Source organism: Dicentrarchus labrax, unplaced genomic scaffold (genome assembly GCF_905237075.1).
Source record: "Dicentrarchus labrax unplaced genomic scaffold, dlabrax2021, whole genome shotgun sequence".
Lineage (NCBI taxonomy): Eukaryota > Metazoa > Chordata > Actinopteri > Moronidae > Dicentrarchus > Dicentrarchus labrax.
In genome coordinates this window covers 18,906,540-18,925,930 of record NW_026136708.1, presented here as the reverse complement: position 1 = coordinate 18,925,930, position 19,391 = coordinate 18,906,540, and the positions used below count along the sequence as shown (strand labels likewise).

The 19,391-nt window shown below is 38.6% G+C and overlaps 1 protein-coding gene across 2 annotated transcripts in view; it reads left to right on the top strand.

The window, feature by feature from the left end:
• Window positions 1–18,109, top strand: part of fig4a (FIG4 phosphoinositide 5-phosphatase a) — a 48,902-nt gene extending 30,793 nt beyond the window's left edge. For both annotated transcript variants that reach the window (XM_051408669.1, XM_051408668.1), the window contains 6 exons: window positions 512–659; window positions 859–942; window positions 2,467–2,665; window positions 9,790–9,884; window positions 12,622–12,696; window positions 17,193–18,109. In XM_051408669.1, coding sequence (XP_051264629.1) covers window positions 512–659; window positions 859–942; window positions 2,467–2,665; window positions 9,790–9,884; window positions 12,622–12,696; window positions 17,193–17,370 — 779 coding nt within the window. In that variant the 3' untranslated portion in view covers window positions 17,371–18,109. The remainder of the gene's footprint in view (window positions 1–511; window positions 660–858; window positions 943–2,466; window positions 2,666–9,789; window positions 9,885–12,621; window positions 12,697–17,192) is intronic.
• Window positions 18,110–19,391: the final 1,282 nt, after the last annotated feature.

The following is a 19,391-nucleotide window of genomic DNA, read 5'->3' as shown; positions in this document are numbered from 1 at the left end:
TAACATTCTCTAACTGGCACAAAATACAAAGTACAGCTGAAGCTAATGGGAATGTCATTAATGTTGTCGATATTTGACTTGGCTGTGCAAGATAAATAGTCATAACAATTCATCATCAGGGTACCATTCCAGTCCAATGGTTGTTGAGCTGTTTCAGGCTAGAACAAGGTGTTGGATCGACATTGCCATCTTTAGAGCCATGTTGCTAATATATTAAAAAAGGGACACCAATATATACTTTAATTCAAAACAACTGGGCACTATAGTTTTTAGCCGGCATTACTCAAACCTGTGTGGTGTGCCAGCAAATATTTATGGCCATAATAAACTGCGGTGCCACCCAGTGCAACATTGTGGCTCATTGGTGTGTGTTTTTTTTCGTACAGCTGTATCGCCGTTTGATTTTGGTCTTTTCGTGGGACATGTTGACAAAGCATCACCATACTTGTATTTTAAGTATGTGGAATAATGTCTGTGTTTGTTCCCTTTGTGTGCGCCTGCGGGGATGCAGTCCCCTGTGAGGAAAACATGAAGAAAGTCAAGGTGAAGAGAGTTAACCGCTTTGATGAAAGTATTGACATCTACACAGAATTCTTCAAACCTTATGAACTCACCTCCTTTGATGACACATTCTGCATTGCCATGACCAACTCTGCAAGGTGAATACACACACACATACAGACATATTATATACATGCAAAAACCCTCAAAGATTTTGTGACTATTGTGTTGTTGTTTGTTTAAGTCAGATTTATTTGATGATACCCACCTCTGTGTACTAAACACTTATTAGCCATTATTGTGATGGTACTGCGGGCTGTCCGCTAATGGGTTTCCCTCTGATTTGTGCTCATAAAGGGAATTTATGCCCAAGACAGTGGGCGTGGATCCAAGCCCATTCACAGTTCGCAAGCCAGAAGAAACAGGAAAATCAGTGTTGGGGTGAGTGTATTTTACATCTACATGTTCACATTTGTGATGTTTTGGTTGCTTTTTATTTTTTATGTAATAAATCTCATGTCACTGTGCCCTCATACACACAGCTTCATGTGACACAGTGTTCTCAAGTAACCAAAAACAAGGCTCTGCCCTTTTTCCTGTCTTTTGCTTGTGTGTGTGTGCATTTGTGTGTGTGCAAGAATGTGTGTGTGTGTGTGTGTGTGTGTGTGTGTGTGTGTGTGTGCGTGTGCGTGTGTGTGTGTGCAAGAATATATATATTTACAATAATCACTCCTGCAGTGTTTAGGATTTTTTTTAGCAGCGTGGGTAAGGCCCGCTGCGGCACAAACAAATATATTTACCGTTTTAATGTTTCCAGATGTTTGATATCAGGACGTTGAGCTGAGAACTGACAAGTTGAACGTTGTCCAATTAAAACGGACCCACCGCGGTGGCGTTTTTGGTGGAGCTGTTAGTTTAATAGTCGACTTGGAAGAAAGTGAACGTTTTGACAATAAGCTACATCAACACAACAGTATGTGGAGTTACACTGGACAGCCACAATAACCTCTGAATAGTTCTACTTGTTGTTAAATTGCAATGTGAGCGGCAGCCAACGGGGGTGCATTATGTCGGCAGGATCATTTAAAAGGCAACCGTGACTACATTGTGCGTCTGCCCCATTTCTGATACCGTGGCGGCAGAAATTTAACAGCGGTGGGCCTCCGCTCCAAAATCAACATAGAGGAAACACTGTCCTGTACAGGGATACTATTAGAAAATGGCTTAATGCAGCACTTCCCCATAGTTATAAACCATCATGTGCTTGTGGCTGATAATTGTTTCCACATGAATTCAAACAGCATGACTACTACTACACTAGACCTGACCCCTCTAATGCTCTGTCCTGCTTTAATGTTTTCCTTCCTCTTTATTCATTATATGGATCCCCATTAGCTTCCACAATGTGGTCGCTAGTCTTCCCTGGGGTCCACACAAAACTATAAAAACGAACAACAATTCAAAATCACACAGTATCTATAAAACAAGAAAAGGCAAACCAAATTTAAGTGAAACAATATCTATGAAAAGACAATATTGTTTCTGCTTTCACCATTTATTTTACTTTGTTCCTACTCAAAACTCATGACCATAGGTCAAATTATTTAACTATGACTACTGAGCTTTACTTTGGGGTTCAGCTCTTTTCACCATCACCAGATATATAAAGTTGTTCCCGATTACATGAATGTGATATTTTCTGGGACAGGACCGTGTTATTTAAGATGCTGATCTTCATTCTGTCTGGGTTACACTCAACTGCAGGCCATATTATTTGGCATTTCTGCACTATATTTTCTTGTCACATCTCGGTTTACAGATACCGATATATATCTTAAAACACACCAACATAAATATTCTTGAAAATTATTCATGACAGCAAATTGCATGCCAACTTACCTGTCATTGTGCATGTGTGTGTTTTTGCACATGTTTATCTTTGTGGCGGTTTGTGGATTTTGGCAGCAACAAGACCAGTAAAGAGGAGACGCTCCTCCAGAGGAAGACTGCAGCCAGCGCACCTCCTCCCCCGAGCGAGGAGGCCATCAGCAGCACATCGGAAGATGACTCAGAGGACGACCGCGACGACGATGGATCCGTGTCCCAGCGCTCTACCCCTATCAAACTGCTAACAGAGTCTGGCGAGAGTAATCGCACACAGGAGGTATGAAAACACAAAGCATCTAATGACAAATGTCTGGAGATAAGTTTACATCTTCAAATACAAATGTACACATCAAGGAAATGCATTTACACTGCAGCAATGAGTTATACAATAAGAAACACTTCAAGGAGGAATTGAAAACACAAATAAAACAAAATCCAAATTTGTATCCCCTCGCTGCTTTATTGTTTGATAATGAGGAAATAAAGCAGCCCATCAAATGAGATCCTCTTATGATTCAAGGATATGTAATCTCCTCTAAGGACCTCAGGGAAATTCGCAGTTTAGGCTACGTTGATCCCACCTGCTTGTATTTGGGGCCTCAAAAGCATTTTTCAATACAATTTGAAAATGTCCCCCTAATTGTATTTTCTCCTCTCCGCCTCCCCGGAGTCCTCCAGAAGAAATTAGTTCTGTTTTCTGTGTGCGTCAGATGGAGGAGTAGACTTAACAGAATTTAAACAGCCTCAGTGACAGGGGTTTCCAGAGCAGAGGATCTAAATTGTGTGGGTTTGTGTTAATGTTGGTTTTAGACGAGAATAAAAGAGAGGTATTTATGTAATTATTCTTCTCTTTGTTTCTCCATCTCTTCACTCCTTTGCTCTAACTCACTGTTTCTACACTCAGTCTTGCTCTTGAGAATACATACCCTTCTGCACTTTCATATAATCTGTTTTCCTAAGTCTTTGGTTGGAGTTGGTTGCTTACATGCTGGTTAAACTGAATCCACTTCAGTTTAAAAGTGGTTCAGTTTTCCAGAAGGAACCTGATTTTGTACACATACATTATGCAGCCTTTTGATACCAACTGGAATGACATAACTAGTTTATATTTAGTGACATTTCAGTCTAGAGGGAAAAAGGGTCAAATTAATACTCTTTTTTTTATCTCAGTTACCTTTAGCGACAGAGCTGTGTATTTTAAGTAAAATATAAAGGCTGAAATCTATCATCATTTTATTGATATATAATTATATCCATCTGTATGGTATTAATGCCGAAAAATATGGTATTCATGCTTGACAAAAGTAAGTTTCCATAACAAATAATTTCCATTACGATAATTTCCTTACCTAAAAGATAAACTTTTTAAACTAGAAATGAATTCTTAAGGTCAATCAGAACTAGCTCTGTACAATTCATCAAAATAATAATAATAAATAAAAAAAACGCAACAATCTGTCCAAGTGCAATATCCAAATTGCAGTAGCTGCTATTTTTTGATAAAGGTAAAATGTGTGACAATCAGTATTATAATGGGCTACTGTAGTGCTACAGAGATGCTTCTTCAGATTTGAGAAAATGTTTGTTTAGTAGTAGTAATATGATTTTAATAAATGGAAATTATGATGCAAAACTTTTTACCATACCACCAATTTTTTACCATATCGTGCAGCCCTGATCCAAACTCATATTTAGTTGGAATCATGTTGTAGCATTGACCTGGGTAAGGTCTTTTTGTCTTTGACTATTGAATACTTTTGCAATGAATTCAGTTCAATTCAGTTGTATTTGTAAAGCGCCAATATATAACAAAAGTTATCACAGGACACTTTTTAAATAGAGTAGGTCTAGACTGTACTCCTGATTAAATCATTCACAGAGACCCAACAGTTCCCACTATGAGCAAGCACTTAGCGACGACAGTTGGTGAACAACTGAAAATTATAACACTGACTGAAACCAGTCAGCCATGTCTGCAGCTTCTAATGCAGCACGCTCATTATCCTGTCCAGCATGATCAGGATTTTGCTGGCATTTTATAGCAACATTACTCGTTCCCAGTTATGGTGTTTGCTTGTGTATCTGTCGTGGGAAATGTAGCAGAATGATCCGTTCTTTTATGGCTTTCTCCTCTAAGGCACAGGTATCATTAAGGAGTTTAGTAGGACATGTGCAGTGGGATTTGGTCTGATTTTAGGACATCAGGTGATATGTGGTCACCTGCAAGTGTCTAGTTTTTTGATGCCTCATTTAATCTCCTCTTTTGGATTCTTGCCAAGGTTGATGTGAAGGTTTAAGTCTGCTTTGACAGTATCAGTGCTTTTTTCTTTCCAGATAAATCTGATAAGAGATCAATTGAATTACTACAGTCCGGCCACAACGTTCTTTTTTTAAGTTTTTAAAAAAAAAACTTTTTTTGGGAACCCTTTTTTTTTTTTTTTAAGGAAACCAAATAAAAAAAAAAACCAAAAAAAAAAAAAAAAAAAAAAAAAATTTGTAGGAGAAAAAAAAACAACCCCCCCAAAAAAAAAAAAAAACAACCAACAAAAAAAAAAAAATCATTCTCGGGGCTGCCATGGTCTTTGCGACTTCGATTTTATTTTCTGAAAACTATTATCTCGATACAGCTACTGACGCGACTGATAGGACGTTAAACAAGCATAGTCAAAAGTAGACAAAACGGTATCACAATTAATTTTTCCAGCATTAAAGGACCAGTGTGTAGGATTTTGTGACATCTTGTGGTGTAGTTGCTAGGGGTGGGGCGATATAGAATATTATTGCATATGGGGATATAAAAACACTCACAGATTTATCGTGATGAATTGCTATTATCGTGATAACGGTGAATATACTCACATGGCTTGACCTGAAAGCTGATTTATTTTGAACAAGCGGACAAACGGGAGCTCATATCTTTCTTGTCATTCCAAAATCCTAAGCCTGACACCATGCCTGAAGGCTCAACTTGCCTGTTGTATCCCTCAGAAAAAGTCTGACGTGTGGAAATAGTATAGATTCTAAAATAAAGAACAGGGAAATGAGGGGTCCTATCCATGATGCAATAAATATGTGTGTTTCTTTACCTAATGTAAGCTGAAGGGATTCAGTATGTATATTTTAATATTTATCATGATAATATTGTGTATCACAATTATTTTGACCATTATAATTGTGACTTTTGTGAATTTTCATATCATCCTATGCCTGGTAGTTGCAGATTGCAACTTCCTTGCTTCACCCTTCAGAGAGAGAGAGAGAGAGAGAGTGAGAGAGTGAGAGACACAGTATGGGTGTGGGAATTTGTTACACCCAATCTGTCATCACTATATTGGTATCTGTTTCACGCCCCAGGTGGACTGGTCGCACGTTTATGTCCCTCATTGACCCAGATTTCACACCACAGCACAGAGAAAGAGCACGTTGTAGGTCAGTGTGTCAACCAGATGACACAAATGTACCAGGAAAGGACATTCTCTGGGAATTTCTCACTTTTATGAAAAATGTCTTTTATGATGCACAACGAGCCCCCATGTCTAATCTGTTTATTGCAGCAGCCGTAATGTTACTATGGTTACAGGCACTATTTACAGCCATTGTGACATCAGCAGGAGTGAAATGACTCCTTCTGCCCATACTTTGCCCCTCTGTCCTAATTTACATACATAATGACTGATTCACTCTGAGAAACACATTTTGTTTGTCTGTTTGTGGCCATAGTCCCAAGGGCCTTGTTGGCCGGGCCCTCTACAACCAGGCAGCCCTGTGAAAGGAGTTATATTTCTTCCACTGTCAAATATGCTATATCCAAACGAGGATTGTGGGTAAGTCAGATCTGTGTGGATCAGATGGTGTCAAGTGTTTGCCTTGCATCACTTGAAGGCTCAGGCAGCCCACGCTGTTCAAACACAATCCCTTTCAGCGCTTAAATGAAGGGACTCTGTCTTTTGCAAGGATGGCAGTGATAGAGATGTCAGACATTGCTCCACTGTCATCTTCTGTCAACAGCTGTTAAAACAAAACTCTATATCAAATGGACAATTTGTTTTATTTCTTAAGTAGCGTGGCTATACAGATAGCAACAGCTATCTATCGTTAGACAGATTTGGGCCGAACTAAACTATGCATGGTGCCCAGGGAATGAATCCTACTGATTTTTTCCTCCAGTGTTACCATGAGGTCAAATCTTTCATTTATCCTTTGAAATATCTAAACATCTTTTTGATGGATTGGCTCAAAATGTATACAGTCATTCATGTTCCCTACACTGTATATGCTAATGACTCTGGTTGCTGCTTTTGTTGAAATCAAATCAAAATCAAATCAGAGTACTTTTATTTATCCTTTAGGACGTGTTTAGTCTTGACATGTAACATTTGAGAACTTGAGAAGCGCTGGACGCAGTGGGAAACAGCTAGTATGGCTCTGTCTACAGGTTGAAGAATCAGCCCTGCAGCACTGCTTACAGTTGCTGATTAGCAGCTTATATCTCACTTGATTCATTTGTACACAGAACAGATATGTAAAACCAGCAAGTTGTGGTTTTACAGTGAATTATGTACTGTAACTAGAAGTCTTGTGACTACATGACACCATTAGTTTTCCCAGATACGAGAGTGGAGGAAGCGAATAAGCTTATTCCCCAATGTTTGCCTCAAAGTAAATTAAGCTTGAAATAGCAGGTTTTAAATAGCAGCTGCTGCTATTAAACACATATTATAGACGGATATTGAAGGATCCTACAATATATATCTATATATCAAGAAAGAAAATCTGTTCAAGCAAAATTTCAAAGGTCTTCAATAGTTTTCAGTTTTTGATCATTAGAGTTATAGCCGATGGTTCTCCCTCCTGTTCCATCCATCTCTTTCCCTTCCTGATTTATGATGTATACTCTGTAGGTTTTCTCTGATCTGTCTTCTCTGGGCCTTGAGCAATGAGATGGTCATGAATATTTCGGGCTGGACAGCTAGCTCACGTGCTGGGCGCACACACTCGCTCTCATGCGTCTCGTGTTGCTGCTGCCGAGCCTGTCCCTGAGAATGGATTGCCAGGGTGCCAGCACAACACAAAACTGTTGAAATATTTAAACATCAGATCATTACGACGTTTGCCATGTAATTACACATGCTCATTTCATATTCCCCTCAATATGGGCGTACGTGTGCCCGCATGAACATGGATAGATTTGCAATGCGTGTGGGTGTATGTATAAGCAAGTATGTGTTTGCACACTAGTCTGTGCTGTCAAACACCATATGAATGTTTATAGGTTAGTGTTCCCGTGCTCTGTGTTTATGAGAGGCTCTGTGTGTTTTTGTGATTGTGTCTGTAATGCCGTGTGTTTGTGTGTGTTCACAGCTGCTGTTTCTTGGACATGGTCCTGGAACACCCTCATTCGTTCTCCCGTCCCTGCAGCTCAGATCAATACAAATACAGTGACAATCGAATGCATTATGTTGAGCATATTGCTGCAGTGTCAGAAAACAGTCAAAGAGAACAATGGTCTAGCTGACTGCTTTACAGCCACTCCTGTTACATAACAAGCTTCCCATGGTCCTTGTAGCGTTATAGAAAGATTCATAGTTTGTTTAAGAAATCATTTCCAAACCTTTTTCTGAGTATTTTCTGAGGACATTCTGAACAACCTGGAGAGCAAAAAGTTAGTACTTTTACAAACTAAGGTGTAATACTGATCGTTAGGTTAGTCTGTGGCTGTGAGCTGTTGGATGTTAGGTTGGACAGTGTTACCATATGTACTGTGAGACAAAAGGGACAATGCTTAATGACAATAATACATTGACAGAATATTTGCATAAATACGATAAAGTACAGAAATGTTATTATTTCCCTTTTCAAGATTGAAACAGGCTGCACAACTCTTCTCCAATACACTGTGGTTTTATCACCATTTTATCCCAAACTTTTTGCCTTCATCAGGGTGGTATCTGATGCAAAGGTGTCATCATCCATGTTAAAACATTTTATTTCACTGGATTTGCCAAAAACAGACGTTTCCATATGGGTATTTGATCTATAAATTGTCTCTCAAATACATTTTTAGTAATTTTATGATATTAACCATATTACAAAATATTTTTTTTATATATTTCCCCAGTGTACATGCAGTATTCAGTTCATGCTCAGTTGTTATAAAATGGTCCTATGTAATTTGCCAAGAAAACAGTCACAACCAACAACCCCGCAATCTCTCACCACGACACAAGGCAAGATGGATTCATGCTGTTTACATGAAATTCCCACCCCAACACCAGCATGTGAACATAGAAACTGAGATTAATCAGATCAGACAACGTTTTCTCACTCTTCCCTCGTCTGGTTTTGGTGAGCACGTGTCCACTTTAGCTTTATAGTCTTATCCTTTGCTAACAGTAATGTTATTAGCCTCACTCTGCTGCGGCAGACTGCTGTTTGTTCCACGATTCAACAAGTTGTGTTCAGTAAGTTCTTTTTGTACAGCATTGTTGCACTGAGCTGTCAGCCTTGTGCTTAACAGAAAGCCTTGAAATTAAGAACCTTTATTAAAATAAAAAATTCTGAAATATTTTCTATAAACTGGGCTTAATGTGGCTTAATTACTTGTTTTCTAAGAAACTGAAAAGCTTGACATAAATCATAGCAGGTCCTAATGAGGAAATATATATTGTTTTTCTTTTTACTTGCTGTTATCATAGCATTGCGAAATGATTTATAATTATTCTCCTCTGCAATTGTTTTATTTCATTTTGTAACAGTTTTAGGTGATTAAACCATATTAATCTCTTGTTATATATATATCGTGCAATAATGCAATAGTTTTTTGTTTTTTTTTAAACATTGTTCTTACCGGAGTATACCTACATGATCAATGGCCTTGGTTATAATTTAATTATTTTCCAACTTGTTTTTGCTTCTATTTATGTTCAACTTTTTATATTAAGCTTTTGAGAATCAGCCTGAACTGGTCTGACCTTCTTAAACTGGTCTCTTGTTTGTTATGATTATCATGTCTTTTTTTTGGGACAAAATAATGTCAAAATAATTTCGGACGCTGTCTGCAAGAACCCCAGGAGGGCACTGTCCCTGAACATGAAGCCACCTCATCAGACACCAACAATCACATTACATTCATTGTTGCTTAGGTTACGCTTCTTGGGCCGTCCTTTATTAAGGAATCAGTTGTGGAGAAGCCACTGAACCTGATGACCTTGTCTGTATGATTTTTATATTGAGTTGCAGCTCCTTGATTTGCAGTTTGAAGGACCTGGCTCTTAGCATGTAGCTTTACCTTTTATCTCTCTGTATTATCTTTAACAATCCTTTTTTGTCAAAACCTTTGTGTTTTTCTGTCCCTGTCACATGTACTTGTAGCTTCATGCTGTTCACTTCTCACCTCTCCAGGAGATCCAGCAGCAGCAGCAGCAGTCAGTTAAGGAGCCCTATGGACTCAATCTGGCTGAGTTTCCTGCTGAGGAAGACCAGCTCATTTATGAAAGGTGATGGACACAAGGCTTGCACAAACATGCATACATGCACTGCTTGAGATTACAATTAATGCACACATTGTGAAATGATTAGTCACAGTATATGGGGTTTTTACAATCTTTTAAGTCAGGATATTTAAGTTAATACTATAACTAATGTAGTAATAACTGTCTGCATTTATTTAGTTCTCATAGATAAAGTACTAAAATGACATGCAAAACAGTGGCAGTAGTGATTAATAAGACACATGATGTAATACTACGAGTCTACTGCCATGCTTGCAGCTCTGTGCGCTGAAATTCTCTAATTTGCTAATTGGTATTAAACACAATAGTACAGTACTACACTAAAGAGAATTTCTTTACTTTTGCATGTACTTTGTCAGAAATCTAGTAGTAGTAGCAGTATAGTATATTGCATTGGACAAAAGAGAATTTGACCTGATGATGGTGCTTAAATAGTCAAAGGATCACACAAAGTAATTACAATTCATTCTGAGGGGGACATGGATGCCTGGACCAAATTTCATGGCAGTCCAATAGTTGTTGAGATCCACACCACACCCATGTACTGTATGGGCTACATATTGCTAAAAAAATGAATGATGGATGGATGCTGAGATAGTAACACACACACAACTCTGGGTAAATGTTTTTGTCTCATACCTACCAGCCTCTGTTTGTTTGTTTGGCCTTCAACTCTCAGTATACTGTGTAGCTAGCATGTTTTTTGGTGCCATGTTGAAGCAAACGCCTGGAAACTGAAGACCTCCAGCCTTATTTTCTGTCCTCTTTCTCTGCCCATTTAAGTGGTCCTGAGGAAAAGTCTTTATTTTTATTGTTGTGGACAATGCACCCAGTGCCCAAGACAAAGAGGCAAGGAGCAAGCAGTCATTGTCAGCAGCCCCCTCAGGGTGATATGGGTCATTTTGCAAAAGGACCATTGTCAACTCTGCCCTGCTGTGTGCATCACACTTCTGACCTCACTGTTCTTGGTCCACCTCTTTCTCCCTTCACCCCTGAGTTTCATTTTCTGTCTGTCCTTTCTAGTTCATGTTGTCCTTGTTTCCTCCCAACCACGTTGATGAGCTACACTGAACAGCTGTCGTCAGACTGAACACAACTATCTACATTTGACACAGTGTGATGCTTTTCATGGAGCTTTAATAGCCTTTTTTCTCACACTATGCTCAGTTATTATTACAGTGTATGGTGTTTAAAGCGATAAGTACCGAATGTAGATTGCACTTTATATTATTATACAGTATATTAATTATAATTAGTAAGTTAACATTGGAGGTTTGTACTTCTGGATTGAGAACAAACAAGCATTGTGATGGTGTTACTTTGGGCTACAAACCAAACAATCAATTGATTAATGGAGGAAATAATCAGCAGATTAATCCATAATGAAAATGATTATTCGTTGCAGTCGAGAGAGTTAAATATTTGCTCCAACCAAACCAGCTACAACAGTAAAATCCTACTTTTACATACATGAGTAATAACAATCTAACGCTACAACAGTATAAGTCACACGGGACATTTTTCTGCACTGAGTATTACCTAAAATATAAGGAGCAAAGGTGGCCTTGTGGGTAACGTGTATGTGACGTTATCTAGTGGGTTTGTTGTGGGAAGTGAGTCTCTCCTGTGTGAGAGAAGAGCCAGCACGTTGTTGCAGTCACAAAAAAGTTCATACAGTGTCAATACAGTGTCCTCCAGCGTTCTTCACAGCAGAGTTGTGTGAAACCCTTCTTACCACAGAGAAATGTTACCAGCGAGCTCGCTAGATAACTGTAGCGGCTGTGTCAAGCGGGGGTATATAATAAACCCCAGAATACGTTGCACCAATGTGTAGAGTTGATGCAACACAAAACATGGTTCAATCAACTTATGCGTTGTAGTGATGAGAGTTTGTAGTGAAGAAAGCCTATTTCAGCTGCCCTCCACTGGCGGTGAATATATTTTTACTCATATTTGGCCAGTGGCGAGTAGTACTTTGGGCCTTTTAGAAATAATCGCTGTTTCTGATAAGGCATTGTTTTACAATTGACATTATCCAGTCCTGTGTTGATACTGGACACTTTTAAGTACTGTGGAACTAACATTTACTTTTTTTATTTCTCAGATTTGTATTTCTGACTTTGATGACAGACACAGTTTTGAGGGTGATTGAAGAGGAGGGATTGACTTTTTTTTTTTTAATCCAAATAGTAATGAAGAATGTTGTTCATATCATCCTACTGTAGTGGCACATAATGAGAATGAAACTGCATTCATTATTGAGGCTGGAAGTTGGAATGGCTCCAGAGATGTTAGCTCCAGCCTGAGCTCTGCTAATCAGTGCATTAATATTAAAAATCATAAGCAACAGCCAGAGGGGAACTCTCAACTAGTGCATATTATTGTGTCTTTGCGAGAGAAAAATAACCTACGGGGAAATTTGAGATTTGATGATGATGTGCTCTGAGCATTGGAGTTCTTAACAGATGTGTTTATCTCTTCTCTATTATAGTATTTGTATTAAAAAATTGACAATATGAACATGAAATTTAAAGGGTCCTTTAGAGATCAGTTACCCTGTTACCCAATTACCTTTTGTAAATGGCTCTTCGCATGATGAAGATGGAAGGAGCATGTAGCAGAGACAAATGTGTTCAGTGTGTTTATATACTGTAGACCTGTGGCGTATTTTGCAGGAATATTTGTCTTTTTCATTTTGTGTGTGGGTTTTTTTTTCCTGCAGGTTTGCACATCTGGGCGAGAGCCAGCACAGGGTGGAAAGAACCGAACGCATCAACCTGGCGCACATCATCTGCTTGTGAGTAAAACATGTGACACATTAACCCCCAACACACACACACAGAAAAAACAAAAACATATGTACCCAAACTCAGTAATCCTCACTCACGTGTAATGAGAAGCATTGCATTGTAATATTGGTTTGAAGTTATAATCCAACCCTTTTAAACACCGCTCAGCATTTCCAGTAGCCTTGGGACAAGTGAACACAGTTGCTCGCACTAAGTGGTCTCCAGGGAGACTTCTAGCTGTGTGCACTTTAATCTTCATCTTTAGTAACCAATTTCTTTAGTCATTACACTCCTTCACCTTCCTGATCACTGCGGCCATGACCCAGCAGGTCATAGAGAAGTATTTTGTTTCTTCATCCAGACTCAAAATTCAACCACACGTGGGATGACAATGTGCAGCCATAAGCAGATGCATATGCAGTTTCCCTCTTGCACTCTTTCTTTCTAACTCCAGCTCTCTCACACACACACACACACACACACACTCAAAGACAGCATCTCAATGACTCAATGAAATATGTATTCTTCTGAATTCTTTCTTTTGCTCTTGCCCTTTGTTAATCGCTCTCTCTCACGTGTACTGCATGTTTTCTAATGCTTCAACACTGGGACTCTAAACGGGCTCCAGTGTTTTTATTTAATCATATCAGAGAGGAAATAATGTTGAGATGCAATGGCAGCTCATGTTTACTTTTTATCAACCTCTTTTAATTATTCTAATGCTACTTGCTTCTTTTTTATTAAACACTTACATGAATATGCTTTTATACTGTATGCACAAGCATACAACAGGCAACATTTTTTACAGTTATAGCATCAAAGTAAAGGGCAACTTCACATTTGCATATGCAATTTTAGATATTCAAACATTTTACAGGCGTATTTTGACATTTTAGGAAATGCGGTTATTTTTTTTCTTGTTAAGAATTAGATGAGAAGATTAACAGCTGTCATGTCTGTACCGTAAATATGATGCTCCAGCTAACTTGTATCAATCTACTTATCTCACTCTCTACTAGAAAGCAAATGAGTGGCCTGAGTTCAAAAATATAGAAAGTAAAATGTTTGTATAGTTTTGTCATTTTAATGGAACACTACTCTGCACAAGAATAGTGTACCATTCACTCAGCGCAGTGGTCTTCCCAAATATATCACCCCCCATTGATGGAAAATAACCCTTTCAACCCCACTGAAGATGTGAGATGTTTGAAGGCGAAAGAGCCTCGAGGCAGCAGAGGCACGAGAGGAAACAGGAGGGCTTGTTTTTTTCCTTTGCTCTAAAAATACATCCAGGTAGCCAGATGGACTGTGAGGTCTACCTATGTGCATCACAGCTGTATGGAACATAAATAGAAATTGGTGAAATTATACCTGTACAGAAGCAGAGAGGACAAAAATATATCCACGTGGTAGTGTTTTTCTTTATATTTGTTGCACTCTGCTGAGAGAGAGAGAGCGAGCGAGAGCGAGAGAGCAGGTGATGAGATTTCTGTTTGTACAATACTTGTACAACACTTCCCTGTTAACCAGCTTTGTAAGAGGACCATGAGTTTGAAGTTTTGTCATGGCCAAACATTTCATAGAAAGCCAGATGGAGCCTGGGTCTCTATTCAGAGGAAGACATGTTGGATATCATGTGAAACTGGAAAAAAAAAAGGGTTAAGGAAAGTGTGTAAGATTTACGGGGCTCTATTGACAGAAATTGAATATAATGTTCATAGGTATGTTTAATATATAGAGTATAATCGCCTGGAAATAAGAATCGTGTTTTCATAACCTTAGATTGAGCCATTTTTATAGGCACAGCAGTGCTTTGAGCTAAATGCTAACATAAGCATTCTAACATGCTTACATTTACCATGTTCATACCATGTTATCATGTTAACATTTGCTAATGAGCACTGTGCTCAAGTACAGCTGAAAGCTGATGGGAATATCATGTCATTTTTGCAGGAATTTGGTTATGAACCAAAGGACAAATAAAAAAAAATGGATATGTGCACCAAATGTTGTGGCTGTCAGACAGTGATGCAGCCCAGATCTGGCAGGCACATGGATTACTTGTGCTTATAATGATAATAAGATGGAAATTGGTGACTTGAAGGAAGATTGGAGGCTGAATGAAATGTCTCAGATGCGTTTTCTAGCCTCTGACTATCTTTTGAAAGCATTCTGTAATCTTTTCAGAGTGAACACATGGCTCTTTGTGGCTCTCTTTGAACATGTGACTTTCTTTTTTGTACATACATGTCAACCGAAATACCATTTCTTTTTTAGCACGGTTGAAAGTTCAGCAACGTCACTCAGCATGGAACATTGACGTCTTTTCATGTTAGTTCAGTTTGCATCTCCCCTCGCCCACCTATATCTTCACCTTTCTTCACTCTGACCATTCATTAATCTTTCCATCCATTGTTGTTATCCCCACGTCAGGTCCACTGGGTCCGGCAGGCGTGTCTCTTGTTGTGCAACCGATCTATTCTAAGACACTGTTACAGCACCCAAAACATGTTTGCACTGTTAGGAGCCCTTTGGTCAGTCACCTCCCTCTGTGTAGTTCCTCTATTGACCCACCAGGCTTAGGCAAAGCTGACTCAATTGGTAGAGATAAAAGCAGACAGGATATGAATACTATGGCGGATTCCTGTTGAGAAGCATCAGAGCGGTGTGGTGATTTGTTTCCTCCTTAAATTATGATTAGCTTTTAAGTCACAGGTCCAGAATAATGGAGTTAGGACTAAAAAAGATCTGTTACCTTCTTTAAAGTGTTCATGTGTAATTAAGGTGTTACACATAGATCAGATGTTTTATTCAAGCTGTTTCGTAATTATGATCACCTTTAAACTGGCAGTAAAATTCATAAATACTCTTTTAAATGTTTAATAATTTGGAGATTCAGCTTAAATGCACAGTGAGATTTTCTGCTTTTCTGTAATTAACAAAATGTAAAATGTAGCTGACACACTATTCTCCAATCTATATTTCACATCCATTTCCACACTTTTTTCACGCTGGTGGATCCACTGTTTTACTCTACATTTCACATCTCTTGACATGTCAGCAGGCTGTAACGATTATCTTTAAGAGCCGCTGGGATGTCAGCTGTGTAACGAGAGTCACAACAAGGAAACAGACGGAACACAAATTGTTCAATTAAACAAGACTTGTCTGTTTAACTGACAACATAGCATGACCCACAGACCATTTTACTGAAGCGTAGTGTGTTACTTCAAATCCAAATGCACATTTGACATTCTAGGTGTATATAAAAAAGGGGAATATTGCCAAAACTGCACCCTCGTTTCTTCATATTTTGTGTATTAATTCAATTCAATTTTATTTGTGTAGCGCCAAATCATAACAGAAGTTATCTCAGGACACTTTTTAAAATGTATTGTCCTGTCTTACATGTGCTGTACACTGAATGCACTACTCACCAGCAGGCCTATTTTCAACCGGCTTTGTATCCTTACAATGTGGGCAGTATATGAAAAAGTACAGTTGTACAAATGATCACGTTTGCTGCACCCAGAGCTCCCCGCTGATTTGCTGGCAAAAGTCTGCCAGTTGACTCTCTATGGGTGCTGTTTGGTGATTGCTCACGAAACTCAGATGAAACCATCTAACTAGACATCATATATGAATTAAACTGTTGCTGCATTTCTAGCTTCAGATGTTTTCAGAAATATATTTTAGTGTACTGTTTAACTGTAATATGAAAAAACTTTGCTTGAAACCCCTCTTCTTCTGCTCTGGTTAAATTAGCATCACCAGTAGTTTATCATGGTAAACCAATTCTTTAAATAGAAATGTGTGCTACTTTTGGATAAAAACGGGACTTCAGCCTGAAAGCAAAAGCACCAACAAACGAGATCTTTCTGTTTCAAGTTGGGTGCTCGGATATATCGGTATACATCTGCTTGTGAGTGGAGCTTTAAATTACATTAAACCCGTAGTTGAGGACTCCATGATGACACTCAAGTACATAATTGTTTTTGGGTTTTTTTCTTGCCACAGCAGATAACCAAGGAGGTGCACTGGTAATGCAGCCATGTGTCTGAGCAGCCTCTTACCGGGGCCTCAGCTGCTGTTGAACTAGCTGACTGAGTGGTTGCCCTGACAAGCATGCAGTTGATAATCTACTCTTAAGATGATGAGACATGCTTTGTAGTCTAGTTTCCATGAAACTATGAGTAATTCTGCGTGGCCATCCTCGTGTTGTTTCCATTAACAGTCCTCTTAATGACCCGCACTCTCCGGCAGATTTTCCCCAGATTGGTTGGATTCAAACATTTTTCTAGGCCATAATGCATTTTTTTTAACCATCTCGTGACAACTATAGATAGAAACCACGTTTCCCTGATAGGAAATCTAAATGTCATGGCTTGTTTTTCTACCACCAAGTGATTTGTCTAATATTAGTTCTTCCATACATCCATTATTTGATACATGCTTGCGCCCATCTGTCTTTTTCTCCTCTTTCTCTTTGTCCCGTCCATGTCAGAGAGCCAGTGTCCTGCTTCCCTGAGGACAGCATCTACGCCGCTTTGCCTCCGCAGGTCGACAGAGACAGCCGCGATGAGTTCGAGAGCCATGTGATGACAGGTCAGGGCCAGGTGAGGGTTCTCTGCAGGGACGACATGTTGATGTACAGGGAGTACGTCAAGAACAGATACATGTGAGACAGTGACAAACAGGACCTGGATTCTCTGTTACTAATATGCAAATCAAGATTATAAAACTTTTGTTTGTAGCTACTGGATAGAGCAAGAGAGCTACCTCTTGGTGTTTTGTATGCTTGGAGGAGACTGTATTTGGACTAATCTATGCAGGTTGATTTTCTTTTCTTTTTAATCAGTCATTTGTGTGTTTTAATAGCCTCAAATGGTGTCCAGTTTATGTTTTTTATTCATTCAGACATGTCTACTACCTATATGGTGCTTTTTATTTGTTTCCATCAAAAACATTTTAATTGCATTCTTTTAAGAAGGTTTATTTAACTATATGTACATTTCAAACATGTAAATTGATGTAAATTGCTTCGACTCTTAAATATTTGTATGCTGGGACCATTAATGTGATGGCAGGCCCAAAGATTATGACTATCTTGATTTTCTTTTTTTATTCATTCTGTTAAACAGGTTTTCAAGTCATTTGTGGCTTAAAAACATTGAAAAAGCCACCATAGGAATATACGTTTATACGTTTACAACTTCAAACAGCCTTATATAAATTTGTAAAACGTACTGTAAATGTATATCCAGATCATTTGACTTTTTTCCTATTTTGCACTGATATTGTGGGTTTTTATCAATTTTTTAGTTTACAAAACTGCAAATTGATTTTGTTTTATATGAAGCATTTCTGTTATGTCAGGTGATTTATGTGCATTTAGCTCTAAATTAAACATTTATTTATTAACGTACTGTGTCAGACTTGTTTCTGTTTCCTACACTGCAACTTTTTCCCTCTTTGCTCCTGTTTTTATGTCTGTGCTCGTTTGTTCTCCACAGTTTTTGACATTCAAATATTGAATATTGTTTCTTTCATGCAGCCTCTGTAATGTTCTTCATCTCTCCCACTCTCCCCTACTGTCTTTCTCTCGTTCCCTTTTTACCTGTAATGCACCCTATTTACTTTTGTTCTGTCTATCACACTTTTCCCCCTCCTCTCAGTCATTCTCTTTGTACTCAGTTTTCAGCCACAGGTGTAAAAAAAAATGAACTGTGATGAAGACCGCCTTTCCTTTAATACACACACACACACACACACATTCAGCCAGCTTACTGATTGACCACTGCTCTCTGCATCAGTGCCTCGTGAGCTGAAAGGGTGGGGTGGAGCAGCGCAGGGGTGCTTCAGCATGTGATGTGTTAGAGAGCGACAGGGGAATTATAGATAAATAACTGCTCCACCATAGTTAAAACCAAATTAACTCAACAGAGGATGGAGAAGATGGAATGTTTTTCACCCAGCTTCTATAATTTTCAGACCTTGCAGCACTATCATTAAAATTGTTAAGTGCTGGGAGATGTTCGGAGTGCACTACAGATAACTAGAATACAATTCAGTAATAGCACATCTCACCCAAAGTGAAAAGAGTCTCTCACCTCTCAGTTGGTGTTTCTCTAGCCCCTCTTTTTTTCCCCCCTTTTGGAAACCTCTTAGCTGACTCAGAAGATTTCTTCTACATTTCTGCATTGTTACTTGATAAGTCCACTACAGAGGAATATGGGTCGAGTCAGGCTGCTCTTGTTCTTAGCGGAAATGTTTTCACTGGATTCCGACAGATCCTGAGAGTGTCCAATTTGTGATGTGACTTCAGTTTCACCTGCTTTTGTAACTAATAAATTAAACTCACAGCAATCTATAGGTCTCATACAAGACTAGTTTTCTAGTGCCATGAATCTCTAATGTATGGGATGGATACCTCGGACCATTTCATAGTTGTTCTAGTTTTTGTTTTATCTACCATATTGGTGTCCCATCTCCCTAACATATACATGTTTATATTCTTTTTACCATTATAAGCCCATCAACCTAAGAAATTACCTTAAAAAATCTTAATTAAAGTTTCTTAATCTTTTAAAAGAAAGGTTTGTGATATACAACAGATAATTAACTTAGATTTAGTTCTATAAAAATGAACATTTTAATGAACGTATCCCTCAATTGTAATACTAATGTTATGCTGACTGATGAA